This window comes from Dama dama, chromosome 3, assembly GCF_033118175.1.
Source record: "Dama dama isolate Ldn47 chromosome 3, ASM3311817v1, whole genome shotgun sequence".
Lineage (NCBI taxonomy): Eukaryota > Metazoa > Chordata > Mammalia > Artiodactyla > Cervidae > Dama > Dama dama.
This window is the reverse complement of record NC_083683.1, coordinates 27,719,849-27,740,844: the sequence shown is the minus strand read 5'-3', so window position 1 is coordinate 27,740,844 and position 20,996 is coordinate 27,719,849. Positions and strand designations below refer to the sequence as shown.

At 36.4% G+C, this 20,996-nt stretch overlaps 1 protein-coding gene across 1 annotated transcript in view; it reads right to left on the bottom strand.

The window, feature by feature from the left end:
- The window catches only part of PTPRQ (protein tyrosine phosphatase receptor type Q), a 237,221-nt gene that overhangs the window by 183,255 nt on the left and 32,970 nt on the right, over positions 1–20,996 (bottom strand). Inside the window, exons 10-16 of the mRNA XM_061122020.1 lie at positions 19,949–20,126; positions 18,380–18,541; positions 18,102–18,281; positions 17,389–17,496; positions 16,974–17,255; positions 6,249–6,431; positions 5,797–5,898 (exon numbers count right to left, since the gene is read on the bottom strand). Of these exons, the coding sequence (XP_060978003.1) occupies positions 5,797–5,898; positions 6,249–6,431; positions 16,974–17,255; positions 17,389–17,496; positions 18,102–18,281; positions 18,380–18,541; positions 19,949–20,126 (1,195 nt within the window). The remainder of the gene's footprint in view (positions 1–5,796; positions 5,899–6,248; positions 6,432–16,973; positions 17,256–17,388; positions 17,497–18,101; positions 18,282–18,379; positions 18,542–19,948; positions 20,127–20,996) is intronic.

Below are 20,996 nucleotides of genomic sequence, written 5' to 3'. Positions count from 1 at the left end.
TTTCTTTTCTTTCTCTCCTTTCCTCTCAACATATTTGTTAGTTTTGTTTTCATTGCTTTATTCCCCACTTGGCACCTGGCTTTAGTTTCATTTTCCAGTTTGTGCTTTAGTTAGTTTTGTTCTTAACGGGTAAATGTAATTTTTGATTTCCTTTGTTTGCTGGGTCAATCTACTGTATTTTGTGTTTGTTGGACTATTTGACTTTGCTCATGGGTTTATATGTATATGTGTATATTCCATTATTTTAAGTATTATTTGCCTGATTTTGTAACTGCCATTGGCCTGGGGTTAATCTTTGGTTTCTCATTTTTTGACATTTGTTTTAATCTCACTTAATGCCATGACAAACCACTTGTAGAATCTTTGTTCCTGACCAGAGATCAAGCCCTGAGCCTTTGGAGTGGGAGCACTGACTCCAACACTCTAGACTACCAGAGAACGAACTCTAGGGAGCATCAGACAGTGAGAACTCACACAAAGGAAACCACTTGAATACAAGACCCAGCATCACCCAACCACCAGTAGCACCTGTGCAGGGCACCTCATCTAAATAACAAACAAAACAAGAATATAAACCTAATTATTAGCAGACAGGATTACCACCTCACTCAGCCTTGCCCATCAGAGGAAAAACAAACAAACAACAACTCAGCATAAATCTTACCCTACACAAACCACTGGACCAACCTTAGGAGGGCAGAAACCAAAAGGAAGAAAGAATTCAAACTTGAAGCTTGGGAAAAGGAGACCTCAAACGCAATAAGTTAAAAAAAAAATAATGAAAAGGCAGAGAAATACTACACAAATGAAGAAACAAACTAGAAATACAGAAGTCCAAATAAATGAAGAGGAAATAGGCAAACTACCTGAAAAAGAATTCAGAATAATGATAGTAAGATGATCAAAATCTTGAAAACAAAATGTGGAAAATGCAAGAATCAATTAACAAAGACCTAGAAGAATTAAAGAATAAACATACAGAGACAAACAACACAATTACTGAAATTATAAATACTCTAGAAGGAATCAACAGCAGACTATCTGAAGCAGAAGAATGAATCAGTGAACTGGAAGATAAAATGTTGGAAATAACTTCTGAAGAGCAGGACAAAGTAAAAAGAATGAAAAGAACTGAGGATAGTCCAGAGACCTCTGGGACAATATCAGATGCACCAACATTCAAACTATAGGGGTCCCAGAAGAAGAAGAGAAAAAGAAAGGATATGGAAAAGTTTTGAAGAGATTATAGTTGAAAGTTTTTCAACATGGAAAAGGAAATAGTCAATCAAGTCCAAGAGGCACAATGAGTCCTATACAGGATAAACCAAAGGAGAAACATGCCAAGACACACACTAATCAAACTAACAAAGACTAAATACAAAGAAAGAATATTAAAATTACGAAGGGAGAAACAACAAGTAACATACAAGGGAAATCCCATATGCTTAACAGCTGATCTTTCAGCAGAAACTCTGCAGGCCAGAAGGAAATGGCAGGATATATTTAAAGTACTGAAAGGGGAAAATCTACCCAGCAAGGATCTCATTCAATATTGATGGAGAAAAAAAAAACTTTTCAGACAAGCAAGAGAATTCAGTACCACCAAACCAGCTTTACAACAAATGTTAAAGGGACTTATATAGTCAAGAAATACAAGAGAAGAAAAAAGATCTACACAATCAACCCCAATCAATTAAGAAAGTGACAATAGGAACATATATATCAATAATTACTTTAAATGTAAATGGATTAATGCTCCAACAAAAAGACACAGGCTGGCTGAATGGATACAAAAACAAGACCCATATATATGAACTGTCTACAAGAAACCCACTTCAGACCTAAAGACACATATAGACTGAAAGTGAGAGGATGGAAAAATATATTCCATGCAGATAGGAAGCAAAAGAAAGCTGGAGTAGTAATCCTCATATCAGACAAAATAGACCTTAAAATAAAGAAGATTATAAGAGATAAGGAAGGACACTACATAATGATCAAGGGATCAATCCAAGAGGAAGACGTAACAATTATAAATATCTATGCACCCAACATAGGAGCACCTCAATGCATAAGACAAACTAACAACATAAAAGGAGAAATTGACTACTGTCACAATAATAGTAGGAGACTTTAACATCCCACTCACACCAATGGACAGATCATCAAAACAGAAAATTAACAAGGAAACACAAGTCTTAAACGAAACATTAGATGAAATGGACCTCATTGATATCTTCAGGACATTCCATCCAAATGCAAAAGAATACACCTTCTTATCAAGTGCACATGGAACATTCTCCAGGATAGAACACATCTTGGGTCACAAATCAAACCTCAGTAAATTTAAGAAAATTGAAATTGTATCAAGCATCTTCTCCAACCACAACGCTACGAGACTAGATATCAATTACAAGAAAAAAACTGCAAGAAACACAAATAAATGGAGATTAAACAACACATTTCTAAATCACCAACAGGTTGCTGAAGAAATCAAAAAGGAAATCAAAAAATTTCTAGAAACAAATGACAATGAAAACATGACAACTCAAAACCTATGGGATGCAGCAAAAGCAGTTCTAAGAGGGACATTTATAGCAATACAATCCTACCTCAAGAAAGAGGAAAAACATTGAATAAACAACCTAAATTTACACCTAAAACAACTGGAAAAAGAACAAACAAACAAAAAAAGCCCAAAATTAATAGAAGGAAAGAGAAATTTATTTCTGAGCAGAAATAAATGAAAAAGAAATGAAAGAAACAACAGTAAAGATAAATAAAAATAAAAGCTGGTTCTTTGAGAAGATAAATAAAATTGACAAACCTCTAGCCAGACTCATCAAGAAAAAAGATAGAAGAATCAACAAAATTAGAAATGAAAAAGGGGAGGGTACAACAGACAATGCAGAAATACAAAGGATTATGAGACTATTATGAACAACTATGTGGCAATAAAATGGATAACTGGGAAAAACTGGACAGATTCTTAGAAAAGTTCAATATTCCAAGACTGAACCAAGAAGAAGAAATTATGAACACCCAATTACAAGCACTGTAATTGAAGCTGTGATCCAAAATCTCTGAAAAAAACATAAGTCCAAGACTAGATGGCTTAACAGGAGAATTCTATCAAACATTCAGAGAAGAGCTAATGCCTATCCTTTTAAAACTATTTCAAAAATTTGCAGGGGAGGAACACTACCAAATTCATTCTAAGAGGCCACCATCACTCTGATACCAAAACCAGACAAAGACAACACAAAAAAAGAAAACTGCAGGCCAATATCACTGATGAACATAGATGCAAAAATCCTCAACTATACATAGAAAACCCTAAAGACAGTATTAGAAAATTACTAGAGCTATTCATTGAATTTAGCAAAGTCACAGGATACAAAATCAATACACAGAAATCACTTGCATTTCGATATACTAACACTGAAAAATCAGAACGAGAAATTAAGGAATCAAGACCATTCACCACTGCAACAAAAAGAATTAAATATCTAGGAATAAACTTACCTAAGGAGACAAAAGAAATGTATACAGGAAATTATAAGACACTGGTGAAAGAAATCAAAGATGACACAAACAGATGGAGAGATATTCCATGTTCCTGGGTAGGAAGAATCAATACTGTGAAAATAACTATACTACCAAACACAATCTACAGATTCAATGCAGTCCCTATCAAATTACCAATGGCATTTTTAACAGAACTAGAACAAAAAATTTCACAATTCATATGGAAACACAAAAGACCCTGAATAGCCAAAGCAGTCCTGAGAAAGAAGAATCAAGCTGGAGGAATCAACCTTCCTGACTTCAGGTTATACTACAAAGCTATAGTCATCAAGTGCGGTAGTGACACAAAAACAGAAATATAGACCAATAGAACAAGATAGAAAGCCCAGAAATAAACCCATGCACCTATGGGTACCTTATTTTTGACAAAGGGGGCAAGAATATACAATGTGGCAAAGACAGCCTCTTCAATAAATGGTGCTGGGAAAACTGGACAGCTACATGTGAAAGTATGAAATAGAACACTTTCTAACACCATACACAAATTTAAACTCAAAATGGATGAAAGACCTAAATGTAAGACCAGAAACTATTAAACTCTTAGAGGAAAACATAAGCAGAACACTCAATGACATAAATCAAAGCAAGATCCTTTATGACCCACCTCATAGAGTAATGAAAATAAAAACAAAAGTAAACAAGTGAGACCTGATTAAACTTAAGAGCTTTTGCACAGCAAAGGAAACTATAAGCATTGTGAAAAGACAACCCTCAGAATGGGAGAAAATAATAGCAAATGCAACAACTGACAAAATATTAATTTCCAAAATATACAAGCAGATCATACATTTCAATGCCAGAAAAACAAACAACCCAATCAAAAAGTGGGAAAAAGACATAAACAGACTTTTCTCCAAAGAAAACATACAGATGGCTAACAAACACATGAAAAGATGCTCAACATCACTCATAATTAGATAAATGCAAATCAAAACTACAAACCACAAAATCACCTTACACTGGACAGAATGGCCATCATCACAAAATAAATCACATTTATTGTCTACAAACAATAAATCCTGGAGAGGGTGTGGAGAAAAGGGAGTGCTCTTGCACTGTTGGTGGGAATGTAAATTGATACATCCAGTATGGAAGATAGTATGGAGATTCCTTTAAAAACTAGGAATAAAACCACCATATGACCCAGCAATCCTACTCCTGGGCATATACCCTGAGGAAACCAAAATTGAAAAAGACACATGCATCCCACTGTTCACTGCAGCACTATTTACAATAGCTAGAACATGGAGGCAGCCTAGATCTTCTTTGACAGATGAATGGATAAAGAATTTGTGGTACATATACACCATGGACTATTACTCAGCCATAAAAAGGAATGTATTTGAGTCAGTTCTGATGAAGTGTCCTAGAACCTTTTATACAGAGTAAAGTGAGTCAGAAAGAGAAAGGTAAATATTCTAACACATATATATGGAATTTAGAAGAATGGTACTGAAGAACTTATTTATAGGGCAACAATGGAGAAACAGACATGGAGAATAGACTTATGGACTTGGGGAGAGGGGAGCAGAGGGTGAGATGTATGGATAGAGTAACATGGAAACTCACATTACCATGTGTAAAATAGAGAGCCTACGGGAATTTGCTGTGTGGCTCAGGAAACTCAGACAGGGGCTCTGCATCAACCTAGAAGGGTGGGGTGGGGAGGGAGACGGGAGGGAGGTTCAGAAGGGAGGGGATATATGTACACCTATGCCTGATTCACGTTGAGGTTTGACAGAAAACAGCAAAATTCTTTAAAGCAACTATCCTTCAATAAAAAATAAATTTAAAAAATGCTGCAGGTTGACATAACAGAATCTACTACAAAACTTATTAATTAATGTCTATTCTTGTGAATGTTAAAAGTGAAAAACATGGTCATAACACACCCAGATTAATGTTCAAGCTATTTGCACCAAAATTTTAGCCTTAATAATTCCCATGGGAAAAAAATTACTGATTTTTTACAGAATATGAGTGACTTAAGAATAAAAAATGCATTTTATACCCAATTTTACTGAACATAAATATAACTTTGCAAGCTTCTTTTAAACCATGACAATGAAATCTCCATATAAAGCTGATGCAGCACATAAGTGCTACTCAAGGCAAAGAGAATTCTTATATTATAATCTTCATTTTATATACATGTTTTTTGAAACATGACAGATTAAAAATTTATCAACTAGTCACTGCTATATTTACCGTCTTCTTCAGTAAGCACATTTATGGGTGCACTCCGAATTCCTTCACCTTTGAGTGTACTAGCTGACACCTCAATTGTATACTGCGTGTACTTCTTCAGTCCTAAATAGAAATAACATAGATAAGACTTACAAAATAACCTTTAAATATATGCAGGAAACAAACTATGAAATGTTTCTTAACAACCTTCCAAAAGGAAAAACTAAGTGAAAATGTAGTTCTTGGAATAGTAACTCATCTTATGAAGAAAAAACTATATAGAAATATGTGGGAAAGAACTGACAGTGTTCGTTCATGTGATCTGCAATAAACTTCTACGTTATTGAACCAAAGAGCCAGAACTGTCACACTCTGTATAAAACTAATTACACTCAGTACTTATAACAACAAGCCAATGTTTTGTGGTCACTCAGTCAAAATAAATGTAAATATCCAACATTATATTTTTTTACCTTTAATATTCTGAATCAAAGAAGTTGTGTTTATCGCTCTTTCCTCATTTTCATTACTTTTCATTAGGTAAATTGTATATGTTTTTATAATTCCATTGGGACTACTTGGAGGTAGAAATGACAGCTCAATCTCTCCAGAGGTAATATTTTTGTAAGTAATATTTTCTGGAGCACTATCAGGCACTGAAAACAAACAAAAAAAATGTATATATAGCATAAACAATTCTACACTTATAATGTATTCTGCTGACATTTTCACCCCAATGGTCTGGGATACACACACATATACACACTTGTTACGTCACTTCAGTCATGTCTGACTCTTTGTGGCCCCAGGGACTGGGGCCTGCCAGGCTCCTCTGTCCATGGGATTCTCCAGGCAAGAATACTAGAGTGGGTAGCCATGCCCTCCTCCAGGGGATCTTCCCAACCCAGGGATCGAACCTGTGTCTCCTGTGGCTCCAGCACTGCAGGTGGATTCTTACCATTGACCCACCAGGAAAGCCCATACACACACACACACACACACACACACACATCAGAACATTCACTAGAATGCAATTATAATAAATATCCTAAATGTAGAAAAATATGGGTAAGTTATACCACTTGCAACTGTGCAAGAAAAATTTCATCTCAAAGAAAATTCATACAACTCTACGAATAATGTTTATTGGATGATATTTTTTATCAAAATACTTGAGACTGTACTAAACTTCTTACTGTGCAGAACATGCAGATACAGTGGTCCCGTGGTACATGCAGGGAAATGGTTCCAGGGTCCCCATGCCCCCACCCCTTTCATGGATACCAAACTCCAAAGATGCTGGAGCTCCTTAGATAAAACTGCACAGTATTTGCAAAGAACCTAACGACATCCTCCTGTATACCTTAAATCGTCTCTAGATTATTTATAATACCTTAAACAATGGAAATGCTATGTAAATAATTGTAAATACAATGGAAATGCTATGTAAATAGTTGCCTGCCAGCATGCAGGAAATTTAAGTTTTGCTTTTTGGAACTTTTTTTCTACAACTTTTTTTCAAATACTTTCAATGCGCAGTTGGTTGAATATGTGGATTCAGGGCCCACAGATACAGGCTAACTGTACAAGAAGGGGAACGTGAAAACACTTAAAAATTGATTCTGTGTTTCATTAATAATAATAAATAAATGGTTAATAGATTAGTTTTGATATACAACATGATCTACGACAAAGCAAGGATCCTCTCCTAGATAAAAGGAAAGGATATAATAATCTGGTGTAATAGCCTGCATATAATAACCTGGTAACAAAACAGTCTCCTAAGGATGTGTGTGCTTAGTCACTCAGTCTTGTCTGACTCTTTGTGACCTCCTAAACTGTAGCCTGCCAGGCTTCTCTGTTCATGGGATTTTCCAGGAAAGAATACTGGACGGATTGCCATTTTCTTCTCTTGCTTTGCAGGTGGTTTCTTTACTCATTGAGCCATCAGGGAAGCCCCAGGATACAATTTATCAATAAATAAAACACCTATTTCCTGTATCTACTAATGCTTTTATTATACTGAATGCAATGGCCACAAAATGGTTCTCTACATATATTCAACTACTAATACTACACAGTGGGATTCCAATTCTAGAAAATTGGATATTGGAAAAGCTACACTAAATTGAATGATCATTACAATTAAAAGAAGTAAAACTTTATATAAAATTAACCTTTTTCTTGTAAGGAATTGCAGAGCTGGCAAAGAAGTCAGAAGTCTATGGTGGGCCAAAAACAAATACAAAAAAACAAACAAAAATAAAATAAACAAAAAAACAAAGTAAAAATAGGAGTCCTGATATGAAAGCTGGAACAAAAGCCTGCTCTGACTCACTGGGTAATGGTCAATCCCGGTGACTCTGAGTTTCTGTATTAACTGCTGTGTGGAGACCCAGAAAAAGAAGACAAAACCTTGGGCCAGTAGAAGGGTAAAAAATATCCCTGCACCAAGTGGTGGGTCCCCAAAGAATGCAATTCCAACAAGACCCATGATACGGGCCAATTCTGGGGGCACTCTGAATTCTTCAGCAGATTGCCATAGAATTGAACGTGAGTGGTTCTTCCTAGACTTGTGCAATGTGGTACGTTCACTCTCACAGAACAAGGAGTGAGAAGGAAACCTACCAAGCAAAAGAGGACAGAAAAGTAACTTTTTTCCACTTATTGTGCCTCTGGAGAGAGTGGTGGAATAGAAAAAATGAAGAAAAAAAAAACTATGTATTGTTGGAACTGTAAGCCTATCCCTATGAGCATACGTGGCCCAAATTCATGGAACATGTATAATCACTTAGAACCAGACACGGAACAATGGACTGCTTCAAAATCGGGAACAGAGTATGTCAAAGTTGTATAACATTATCCTGCTTATTTAACTTAGATGCAGAGTACATCGTGTGAATGCTGGGCTAGATGAACACAAGCTGGAACCAAGACTGCCAAGAGAAATATTAATAATCTCAGATATCCATTTGACACCAGCCTAGTGGCAGAAAGCAAAGAAGAATTAAAGATCCTCTTGATGAAGGTGAAAAAGGAGAGTGAAAAAGCTGGCTTAAAACTCAACATTCAAAAAAACAAAGATTATGGCATCTGGTCCCATCACTTCATGGCAAATAGATGGGGAAACAATGGAAACAATGACAGACTTTATTTTCTTTGGCTCGAAAATCATTGTGGAAAGTGACTGTGGCCATGAATTGAAAGACGCTTGGTCTTTGGAAGAAAAGTTATGACAAATCTACACAGCATATTAAAAAACAGAGACATTACTTTGCTGACAAAGATCTATATAGTCAAAGCTATGGTTTTTCCAATAGTCACGCATAGGTGCAAGAGCTATACAATAAAAAAGGATGCTGGTGGGATTTAGTTGCTAGGTCATGTCTGACTCTTGTGACCCCATGGACTGTAGCCTGCCAGGTTCCTCTGTCCATGGGATTCTCCATGCAAGAATACTGGAGGGGGTTGCCATTTCCTTCTTCAGGGGATCTTCCTGACCCAGGAATCAAACCCAGGTCTCCCACGTTGCAGGAGATTCTTTACCTACTGAAGACTGTTTACATTTACCATTGCAGATGCTTTACCAACTAAGCTACAAGTGAAGCCCAAAAAAGGATGAGTGCCAAAGAATTGAGGCCTTCAAACTGTAGTGCTGGAAAAGACTCTTGAGAGTCCCTTGGACAGCAAGGAGATTGAACCAGTAAATCCCAAAGGAAATCAACCCTGAGTATTCATTGGAAGGACTGATGCTGAAGCTGAAGCTCCAATACTTTGGCCACCTGATGCAAAGAACCAACTTGTTGGAAAAGACCCTGATGCTGGGAAAGACTGAAGACAGGAGGAAAAGGGACAACAGAGGATGAGATGGTTAGATGGCATCACCAACTCAATGGACATGAGTTTGAGCAAGCTCTGAGAGTTGGTGATGGGCAGAGAAGCCTGGCATACTGCAGCCCATGGGGTCACAAAGAATTGGACACGACTGAGCGACTGAACAACAAATATAGCCTGAAAAGACCTCTACTTCAGAACAGAAATTAAAATGGATTTGTAATACTGAATTTTGCCATTACTCAAAAGCAACTAGCAGAAGCTAACACATTCTCTCTGAAGAAACTCAACTTTAACTTAGGTCACAATTAGATAGAAAAGTGATACCAATTGAAAAACTACTGGAATTCTCTACCCAGAAAAATTAACAAGAGCAAAATACCAACACAGTCAGCCAATCAGAAACAGAGAGAAAGCCATCAATGTAATCTCACCAGCTGAAACTGTAAGCAATGCATTCACACAGAAAAATACTTGCAGGAGATGAAAGACCATAGTTGGAAAGATAATGGTTTAAAATTGCCTTCATAGAACAATGATGATTAACCTGAGGTTTAAACAATATAAACTAGATATATATATTATCATTGCCAATACCATAATGCCATTACAAGTTCTCTTCCTTCAAGAGAAAGAATTCAACCTTTTTACTGGTATTCTAAATACAATGGATATAAATATGCTACTAATAAATTTAGTAAAGAAAATTCAGAAGCCTTGAAAATATAGAAAAGTACCCCTCACCCCCAATATTACCTGTTATGGAATGTATTGCATCTAAGGCAGACTTAACAGGAAAAACTTACATAAAAATGCTGACATTTCCAAAACTTTGGGAAGAACTTTAATTTGATGCACAGCTTGATATAACAATATAATTCTACAATCCCTCCCCAAATATTCAAATTCTTCCCTAGTATCTTCCTAAGCCAACACACTAAATTGAGAAAAATCCTCAATAAGTACTCTGCTTCCGTAACCTTCTGGCTCTAAGTGAAATCTTAAAACTGCTTGAGAATACTACAACATAGCACTCTTGTGTTGGTAGCTATTTGTTTTTCTCTCATCATCTCTGTAACCACAGGGCCTGGAACCCTTTCCTTATCGAAATCTGTTCTTTCCTCTTCCTGAAAAACTCCAGGTGCTCCCCCTCCTTTAAGACAATCATCCAGTGGTTCTCTGCCATTTCTCCAAACATCTTAAAAATGCAATCACCTGACAACTGACCTCCTGTCTACCACTGTGAGATGTCAAATTGATGGAAATAACCTGTGTAATTCCCTAGACTCTGTATTCCTCGAGCTCCACAATCCCAATATTTTTTTCCTCCACCTCACTCTAACCAGTAGCCTTCACGGCAACACCTGAGACCTTCATGACTAATAACTGCCAATATTCCTCTCTTTGGCAACTATCTACGTCTCCAGTTGACTGACCACTATATCATCAATTCAACAAGTCACTGACCCTCATCAAGTCTTTACTTTCCATCACCACTCTTAATGTCCTCATCTCCCTGCTTACTCAGGTCAGACAGTCTATCACTAAAATCACTCCCTAGCAATCTCCATCAACTCCTTTTTCTATCTTACTTTTCTGGCAAAATTTCAACGTTGGTTAAACTGAACTCAGGGCTAGTCTACATTCACAATGCAACAGGTGAACATGTCTGAATAAAATACCACTCCATGCTGACTAGCCTTACTTTAATTTATAACCTCAGATCTCAATCTTTTTCCATCACTTGGCAGTCTATCTATGTTTCAGTTAAACCAGTCTTTTAATCTGTTATGCTTGTTTTCATCATCTTCCTCTCCACAAACTTCCAGCATCTTTCCCCCCTTTTATTCAAACCTGATAAACCTGCTTCTAATTTCGAGAAAATAAAAACAGTCAAAGAGGACTATATATTTTCCTACCACTCATCTTCAACTGCCTTCTTACCTAAAACCTAGTTCCACTTCTGCACTAAATTCCATTCCATCTACCTAGTTAGACTTTAGACTTGATGTTTTTCCTCTCTGTTGTATTTTTAGTTTATCTCTCATCACTGAATCATTTCTATCATGATATATACATTGTATGGGTCTTCCCTGGTAGCTCAGCAGGTAAAGAATCCGCCTACAAGCAGACCCTGGTCCTATCCCTAGGTTGGGAAGATCCCCTGGAGGAGGGCATGGCAACCCACACCAGTATTCTTGCCTGGAGAATCCCCACGGACTGAGGAGCCTGGTGGGCTACAGTCTATGGGGTTGCAAAGAGTCGGACATGACTGAGCACCTAAGCACACATACACACACACACACATCATATACAAGTGAACACACATCAGTTATTGCTCTATTCTGTCCTCCACTCTATATCCACATTTCTCAAATTTTGCCTTTACCCATTTTCTCCACTCTCTTGCCTATCATGCTCTTTTAGTCCCACTTCAGTTAGGCATTTTCTCCTCCTTTTTAACCATGAAACACACTGTCATGGTGTCATCAATGACCTTCATCTTGCCAAACCACTAATCAATTGTGTGCCATTACTTCACTGTCAGGGGCTTCCCTTGTAACTCAGTGGTAAAGAATCTGCTTGAGATGCAGGAGATGCAAGTTCGATCCCTGGGTCAGGAAGATCCTCTGGAGAAGGAAATGGCAACCCACTGCAACACTCTTGACTGGGAAATCTCATGGACAGAGAGGAGCCTGTCAGGCTACAGTTCATGAGGTAGCAAGAGTCAGACACGACTTAGTGACTAAACCACCATCACTTCACTCTCAGTAGCACTTGACATAGGAGACAAATTGCTTCTAATTTAAAATATCTATTCATTAGACTTCCAAGACAAGACCTTCTCCTGACTCTCCTCTGACCTCACTGGCCACTCCTGCTTATCCCTTGACTGGCTCCTCCTTGACTTCCCAAAGTGTCTATGTCCTATTACCTGAGGACATAGCGGTATGCTTCTTTTCAACTCTGTCTGCATTCACCCAACATATGGTGATGCTTTTAGATTGTATATTCAACCCTGGATCCTTTCCATGAGTTTTAAACTTATATGCCCAGTTGCTTTCATGACAGGCACTTGAGTATTTCAAACATGTTCAAAACGTGAACTCCTAAGGATTTCTCCAACCTGATCTCCTCCCCAGACTTCCTCATTTCAGTAAATGGCACCTCATTCACCAAGATGCTTAGGCCAAAAACCTAATAGTAAATCTCCAGTTTCCTCTTTATTCCCACATCCAATGTATTCAGAAGCAATCTTCTAAACCTGCAAAACATATCAAAATCTCATTGCCTAATTCTCCAATAGCTTCACATTAAAATTAAACATCACATTCCTTAATATGGCACCCACGAAGGCTTGGCCCACCTCTGCCTCTCTCTCTCCCTCCTCATCTGCTAATTATATCCCGTAGCTCACCCTGCTCAAATGAGAGGAATGGTCTCCTCTTCCTCAGACACATCAAGTGCCTTCCCTCTTCAGGAACTTGGTAATTGCTATTCCTCCTTTGGAACATTTTCTTCCTTATCCTTATCTACATAAATCTCACACATTACTAACATCTCTAGGCAAATATAACCTCCTCAGAGAGGCCTTTTCTCACTCTTCCATCTCAAATTGCCTGCTCATTCTTCTATAACTCTCTTTTCTTTTCCTGATTTTTTTTCAAGGAATTTGCCAGTATCAAAAATCATATATATTATTTGTGTACTAGTTTATCTTCTCTGACCCTTCTAGAGTATTAAGTTCCAGAAAAACAGAAATCCTGCCTTATTTACTGCTGTAACTATAGTGCCTGGTTCAGTGGTAGTACGTGATATGGAATCCATACAAAGTTTGTTCAGTGAATGAAAACCTATGCTCAAGATGGTACAGAATATATTTAAAACAAAGGAGAAATTTACATCTAAGGGAAGTAAACTTACATCTAAGCAAAGTAATTTACATCTAAGGAAAGTAATTTACAACTAAGTAAGTGAGATTGAATTGAATAGCTCTTTAATTGCAAGGGGAAAAAAGAATTAGTGATGCTCGCTTGAATTTTATAAATCAGTATAACTTGTGATTTTGAAAAGTTCTCATTGGAATTCACTAACTCGTCCCTGCAGATTTACCTGCCTACCACCCGCAACCAGGATAGAAATATGCAGCCCTGACCCCAGGCTTACATCCTATGCATTTTTATTCATTTCTCCTTAGGGGATAACCCATGCTGAATCTTCAGGGAAAATAAAGCAAGACAGATTTAATGACTTGGTGATTTTGAAGAGTAATCACATATTTAAATTTTTCTGAAATAGCATGGTGCTTCCAATTGTAGAAGTAGCACATAAAATGGATAACTCATGAATGAAAAGTAATTATTATATCAGTTGGAATAAGCTGAAGCTATTAAAACCTAAAAATAAAGAACAATTTAGTTCACGATCATCCTAAAATAGTGGGATGTTATCTTGGGTACGCCAGAAGATTATTGTTTGGCATGGATAGTTTTAATGTTACATAGAGAAAGTAATAAAATGCCTTTCATTAACATGAATAAATTTATACATCCCACACAAAGTTTTGATCAACAACTAAGTTACAATCCCCTAGTAGTTATTGCCCCAATTCAGACTTACTCAAGGCAGTGGTTAAGGCTTACTGTAAAGAAAATTATGTCTTAAAAAAGGAAAGGAAAGAAAATATACATATATAGATCATCTAAGGATAATCTGTATGGGAACTTAAAAATCTTTACGTGGTTACTGTGCCCTAAGTATGAGAAAGTATAAACTAATCTCAAGTTTGTTTATTAAGTACACATTCTATACTTAAAACATACACACAAGATCTATCCTATATTGATTTTTCCTGCTTAAACATGAGGATTTTACTTTCAAGCATTATAAACTCTAATTCCCCAATCAAGATAAAACATCTGAACAAATAATTTACTCCTATTTGTAATTAGCAGCATTAACACTATTAATTAGCTGTAGTTAGCTTTTGTAGTTAGCTGAGTTAGCACAGCTCTCAATTTCTCATGAAACAATATTGCAAAGTGGGATCTTGATTTTTAGAGAAAGTGTAGAGGGTGTATTTATTGTATTTAACAAGAATATTGATCCCTGGGAATAAACAGTTGCTTCTGAGCACATCCTGCTTCAAATGACATCTTGAGACTGTGTTTAAAATTCTAGCTACCTCTGTTGCAAAAAGAACTCAAACTGGTAGTTCAATTGTATTAGACATGATCTAGGAAAAGTCACTGATGGAGATTCCATTGCCAGTCAAACACCCACTAATTAATATTAACTTTAGGAGGGTGGAAATGCATTTTCTTGTACAGTGCTAACAGAGCCCAGGCTGCTATAGTATAAATTATTTGCCGAATATTTGTTGAAAGGATGAACCTCACAGACCTGTTTTTCATTAGGAATGCAGGTAATAATACCTTATTGTTTTATTGTAGAATTAAAAAGGCACTTTTTTGTGAAAGTCAATAGAAGAATATGCTGCAGGTACTTAAAATATGTTTCTTTCCTTGACATGGTGTAAAATGAAACCAGGTAGAAACTCTTCTCAAAAATTCTCATTTTCCATATATTTATAAAAGCAATGATGCATGCTAATATATATAATAACAATTATTTTACACCATAATATACAATTTATGATGATTTAAAAGAAACGCTCTTTTCACTACTCATTCCTTCCATTATAACTGTTGTCATCCCCTATGGTCAATTTTATGTCATTTCATTTTATTAATTTATGTGACAGTCTCAAGAGGATGAAAAGTGAAAAAAAAAGTGTCAGTCGCTCAGTTGTGTCTGAATCTTTGCAACCCCATGGACTATAGCGCCCCAGGCGTCTCTGTCCATGGAATTCTCCAGGCAAGAATACTGGAGTGGGTTACCATTCCTTTCTCCAGGGGATCTTCCCGACCCAGGGATCAAACTCAGATCTCCTGCACTGCAGATGGATTCTTTACCGTCTGTGTCATCCTCTATGGTCAATTTTATATCAGTTTATTTTATTAATTTCTATGACCAGTCTCAAGAGAGTACTTTTGCCCAAAGGTAAGCTGGTTCACTAGATCCCTGATTCTCAAGGTCAGAGACAGGGCCTCACCTACAGCATCTGGATGAACCATATGAAATTGCTGATATTTAGCCAATTATGATGTATAGGAACAGTCATTAGGCCAGTCAACAAATATTTATTTTTTAAAATGTAGGGATAAAATAGTAACTTTACATTTAGTTTTAACTCTAGGCATGTGCTACAGAGTTGGCGTAAAAGTGACGCTCCAATATATGTTTATAAGCATAATATAAACAATGCACTAAGATCATCAGGCAAATGTCTTACTTTGTGCTATTTGCTCTTGTACACTGAAACTGAAACACAATTAATTCTTTGCTTACATTATTTCATATATATGGGATGCACACCTGGCCACAACAACCTATATAATGTCCATTCCACCTGATTCTTTAAGATTAAGGTCCAATGCTAACTCCTCTGTGAGGCTTCCCCAGGCATGTCCTTCTGTGCTCAGACTCTACTCCTCTGCCTAGATATACACCTCAAGAACGTACATAGATATACACATGTGCATAGACAGATGTATAGAATTTGTATAGAATTTACATGTATTAAGTCTATATACATCTATGGGCTTCCCAGGTGGCTCAGATGGTAAAGAAGCTGCCTGAAATGCAGGATACCTGGGTTATACATCTATAGATATATACCTACTTACATCTTTACATATGTGGCTCAGACAGTAAAGAATCCACCTGCAGTGCAGGAAATGTGGGTTCAATCCCTGGGTCGGGATTGGAGAAGGAAATGGCAACCCACTCCAGTACTCTTGCCTGGAGAATCCCTTGGACAGAGAAGCCTGGTGGGCTACAATGGGGTCGCAGAGTTGGACACGACTGAGTGACTAACACACACACACATATCTATACATATATATGTATAAATATATATTTATAGATAGATGCATATGGATGTATACAGAATTTATAAAGAGTATATGTAGTATAGGATTCTATTCTTATGAATGTGTCTCTGCTATTTCCTAGTTTCAAAGCCACCTAATTTATATGTACATTGAAAGGACTTCTGATGTCTCAAGATACTTCCTTTGGAAAAAAGAAAACACTGACTTTTATTCCAGAGTTCCCTTATATGTAAATCAGATTTTAAAAATTTACACAGCAAGTCTTCTCCCACACCTTTCCACACAGATCATATAAATACCTGGATTATACAGAACAGAATGACAGACTTCAGGTCATGTAAAACATAAAACAATATGACAATTACTGGCCATGTTTACTTCACTAATATGTATGGGAAAAAAACTTACCAGTCTCAGAAGTCCTCACAGAAAGTATAGAAGATAATTGATCACCATGGCCAAATCTGGTATATGACCTTACAGAAATGTTATAGAGGGTGTAAGGTTTTAACTCCCCTAAAATTATGTCTGTTGTTGAGGTGTTCTTCATGAATAAGGTATTTACATTTCTATAGAGCACTTCATAGGCAACAATAATCCCATTGGGTTTCTGAGGTGGTGACCACTTCAAACTTATTTCACTAGCAGTAACATCGGTAACTTCAACATCTTGAGGTGATGATTCTGGTTCTGGGGGGAAAAAACAATATGTGTATTTTTTCATGTTTATTGCTTCAGACACTAAAGGCAGCATGAGGTAGATGACAGTAAGCATGCAACACCACTTGCTTCTTTTTATTAAAGCTGCACCTAACATTCTTACCATCTTCTGGAGTTCTCACAAAGATGTCATTTGCTTCGGACAAAGAACTTTCTCCAACAGTGGTTGAGGCAGCCACTCTCATTTTATATTTTGTGTATTTCTTTAACCCTGTAAGGAAAATAGGCCATTTGTTCAAAGTCCCTAGAATACTATTCCTGGATTAGTGCCATTTAACACAAGACTAGTGAAAATAACTTATCTGGGAGACTGGTTCTCTAAATCAGTCTCCTATAATCCCAATTTCCCAAACTTCCTTGGTATGAGAGCCTTCCATCTTGATGAGGTTTTAGTTCTCCCCTAAAATATCAAGGCAACGGTCTGAGACTGAAAAAACAATTTTTGGCACACTGCAAGGAATGTAGCTGATTTGGCACAAATACCACGTCAGCTCAATTACTTCAGCTGATGGCCACATACAGTCAATCAAGCCCTTAATACTGAATTATTTTGATGTACCAGGCATAAAATTCCATAGGTCAAGTATATTCTTAGGATACCTGTGGTCTGATGACTTTATTTGCGGTGAAATAAATATAGTGAAAGAAAAACAACATTTAATGAAGTTATTTCTGCAAGTATTTTTAAAGATATCCATGGGAGCATAGCACAACAAAATCTGCAATGATGCAACATGTACTCCGCAGTGTTTAGTGGCATAGAGAGATGTGCATTTTCCATCAGGATAAGAATGTCAAAACAAAATTCTGTTCTACCTGTTATGAGAAAGTTGTTATCTATAGTAGTCATCTGGAATGCTCTGTTTGTATCCAGTTCCATTGCATAAATTGTATAATGAGTTATTTTTCCATTAGGATATTCTGGAGGATCCCAATATAACAAAATAGATGAAGAACTAATATTTTTATAGTTTATAACTTGAATGGAGCTTGGCACTTGAGAAGAAGAATGAAAAATTAGTATGAATGAAAAGTATTATAATGTACCAGAGCAATATCTGCAGGTAACTATTTCAAAGGAAATATATTCTTACCTTGCTCAAGTGTCCTAACATTGAGGACCGTTGGTGGTCCTTCTCCCATGATGGTGAAAGCAGATACACTAATCATGTGCTCGGTGAAAGGTACAAGTCTCCTGATAACGTAGGACAGCTGTTGAGCAGCAATGTCAGTGATATACTGATTCCTTGAAGTTCCTATTTGAAATCAGTTTTTAAAACATTTAACAAGTATTTGGCTTTGTGATCAAAATCATTTTTGCTTCCACAGTGAAATTTTAAACCCAATTTCACAGTATCCCTTAATCTCTCCATGTAATCCCTTATATGAAAGGTAGATACATAATTAATAATATACTGAATGTACTCCAATAACATATATAGACATTTTGTGCTCATAATATAGTTTTGCTAGCTGTTATACTCTATCCCAGAATGAGATTAGTGTTTTGAAAAACTATAACTTTCTAAAAAAGACAGGTTAGGAATTCTTTTCCTAAAAAACAACTGGGCAATAACATCAAATTGAAATATTATAAGTCAATGCTGCATTATGATATAAAAATCATGGAAATAAGATTTTATCTGGACTCAAAATTCACCACACATTTGAAAAATCCATTTATGATTTAAAGTAAACATGCTTATAGAACTGCCACATAAATATGTCTGGACAAGGATTTCAAAAAATCCCTATTTCAAAAAGTAAGTTAGTTGTTTTTTTTTTTAACTTATTTAGACTATGCACTTCCAACAGTGATAATTAGTGCTTTAGGCCAAAGAAAGTATTTTTTTAAAAATCTGTATCAGAAATCATGGGCCTCTTAATTTTTAGTGTCTTCTAAAAACTTGTCTTCTTTGCTCAGGAAAAACATATCAGTAAATGAAATAAGCATATATTGAATGCAATGTGATACTTTTGCCAAATTCCACCATCAATATAACAAATTTTAATTTGGAAGGGATCAAATACCAAATTAGAGAAAAAGCAACAAGAGAAAACCTTTTTTCTCACTTAGCATTTTAGAAAAAACAGATAATTTAGATCTCTTTCTTCTAACCAAATATTTTTAATTCACTATATATGACATTCTCCTTATAGAAACAATAAGATCCCTTGACCCTGAAGAGTAAGTGTATGCACTAATGACATCACCAAGTCACTGGGGTCACCTCCACCTGTTGATCACCCCATGCACTAGAGTTGTAACTTTCTGACCTATTTACCTTCAGTGACATTTGAAAACCTATTAGTCAAAAGCTGCAGAGAGTGTGAGGCCTGTGAATGATTTGAAGATATGTTAATCCTTTCCCATCACACCTGCTTTGGCAACTGTAATAACTGATTGTCTCTGCAGCTTGGCTGGAGACTCTCGGGTGCTACTTTCTCTGGAGGAAGGTCAGATGGGTTAGGAGGGGCCAGCTCCTGCGTGTGTGGCATTTCCATTTGCCGCATGAGGTTATCCAACAGTTAAAGAAAAAAAATCGGACTCCAGCCCATGGACCATTAATAATTGGGTTGAACCCTGAGCTAAGGTTCATATCTGTGCTAGCTAGTACTGGTGGTTTAAATACATTTCACACAGGACAAAAAAATGTACCTACCAAATGTTGAAGGCTGGTCTTCAGCTCTGCCCCTCACAGGAAAGTAATTATGTGGATGATTGTTATATATAACCGAAGCAAGCGAGTACAGGTCAGAAGACATCTCTGCTGAGCCCTCAAATAATCCTGCCATTGACTCTACTATGCTCACGGTTTCTGGAGCCATGGGGTTTATATACTGCACCTGGAAACAGATATTTGCAAAGACAGTGATGGTTACACTTAATAATGGCTTCAATCAAGTACTAGTTTCAAGAACCAGTAACTTTGAAATGATAAATTTTTTAAAGATAATATTATTTCCATGACTACTGTCTCCCTTACACTCTACATTTTTATTCTGAAACTATTAAAATCCTGCATCATTGTAGCCCATTATGATCAATTCCATATCTTAAAACTCCATACTGTATTATGTGAAAAATGAAATAATTTATCTCTGACTCAAAAATGGTAAAAAAAAAAAAAAAAAAATAGCCATCCTCATGCAGACTAAATATTTTAACTGCTTACCACCCAATAATAAGTTGTCTAGGCCTCCTGTCTTATTAAAATGTGTTTTACTTTGCCATCTATATGTCCTCAATTGTACACCAGGTGTGAGCAGCCTGCATGACTACTGGGTATATGTCAATAATAATAACCTATAATCAAGTGAAGTTACAGACATGAACAAAATTACATGGCAATAGTTTTCAAACAGTTCAAGACAGACGTATGTAAGGCTATGGGAATATTTTAGGTAATTGTGATTGTTCCAAGATGCCATAATGTACCCCACATGAATCAAGTTCACCGAAGTAGCAAATAATGACATGAAATAAAACATCATGAGCATATTACAAGTATATACAGTAGAATTTTATGTTAGGACAGCAAGAGAACTCTCTCCATTCTTTCCACACAGCATAATAGATTGAAACAAAATGAAAAAATCTGAAAATAACCTAGGTTTAGATGATACCAAGACAATATTAGTAATTGTGTTGATTGTGATAATGGAATTACATAATGAATTAGAATTTCAGTATTTTTTAGGAATCCATAC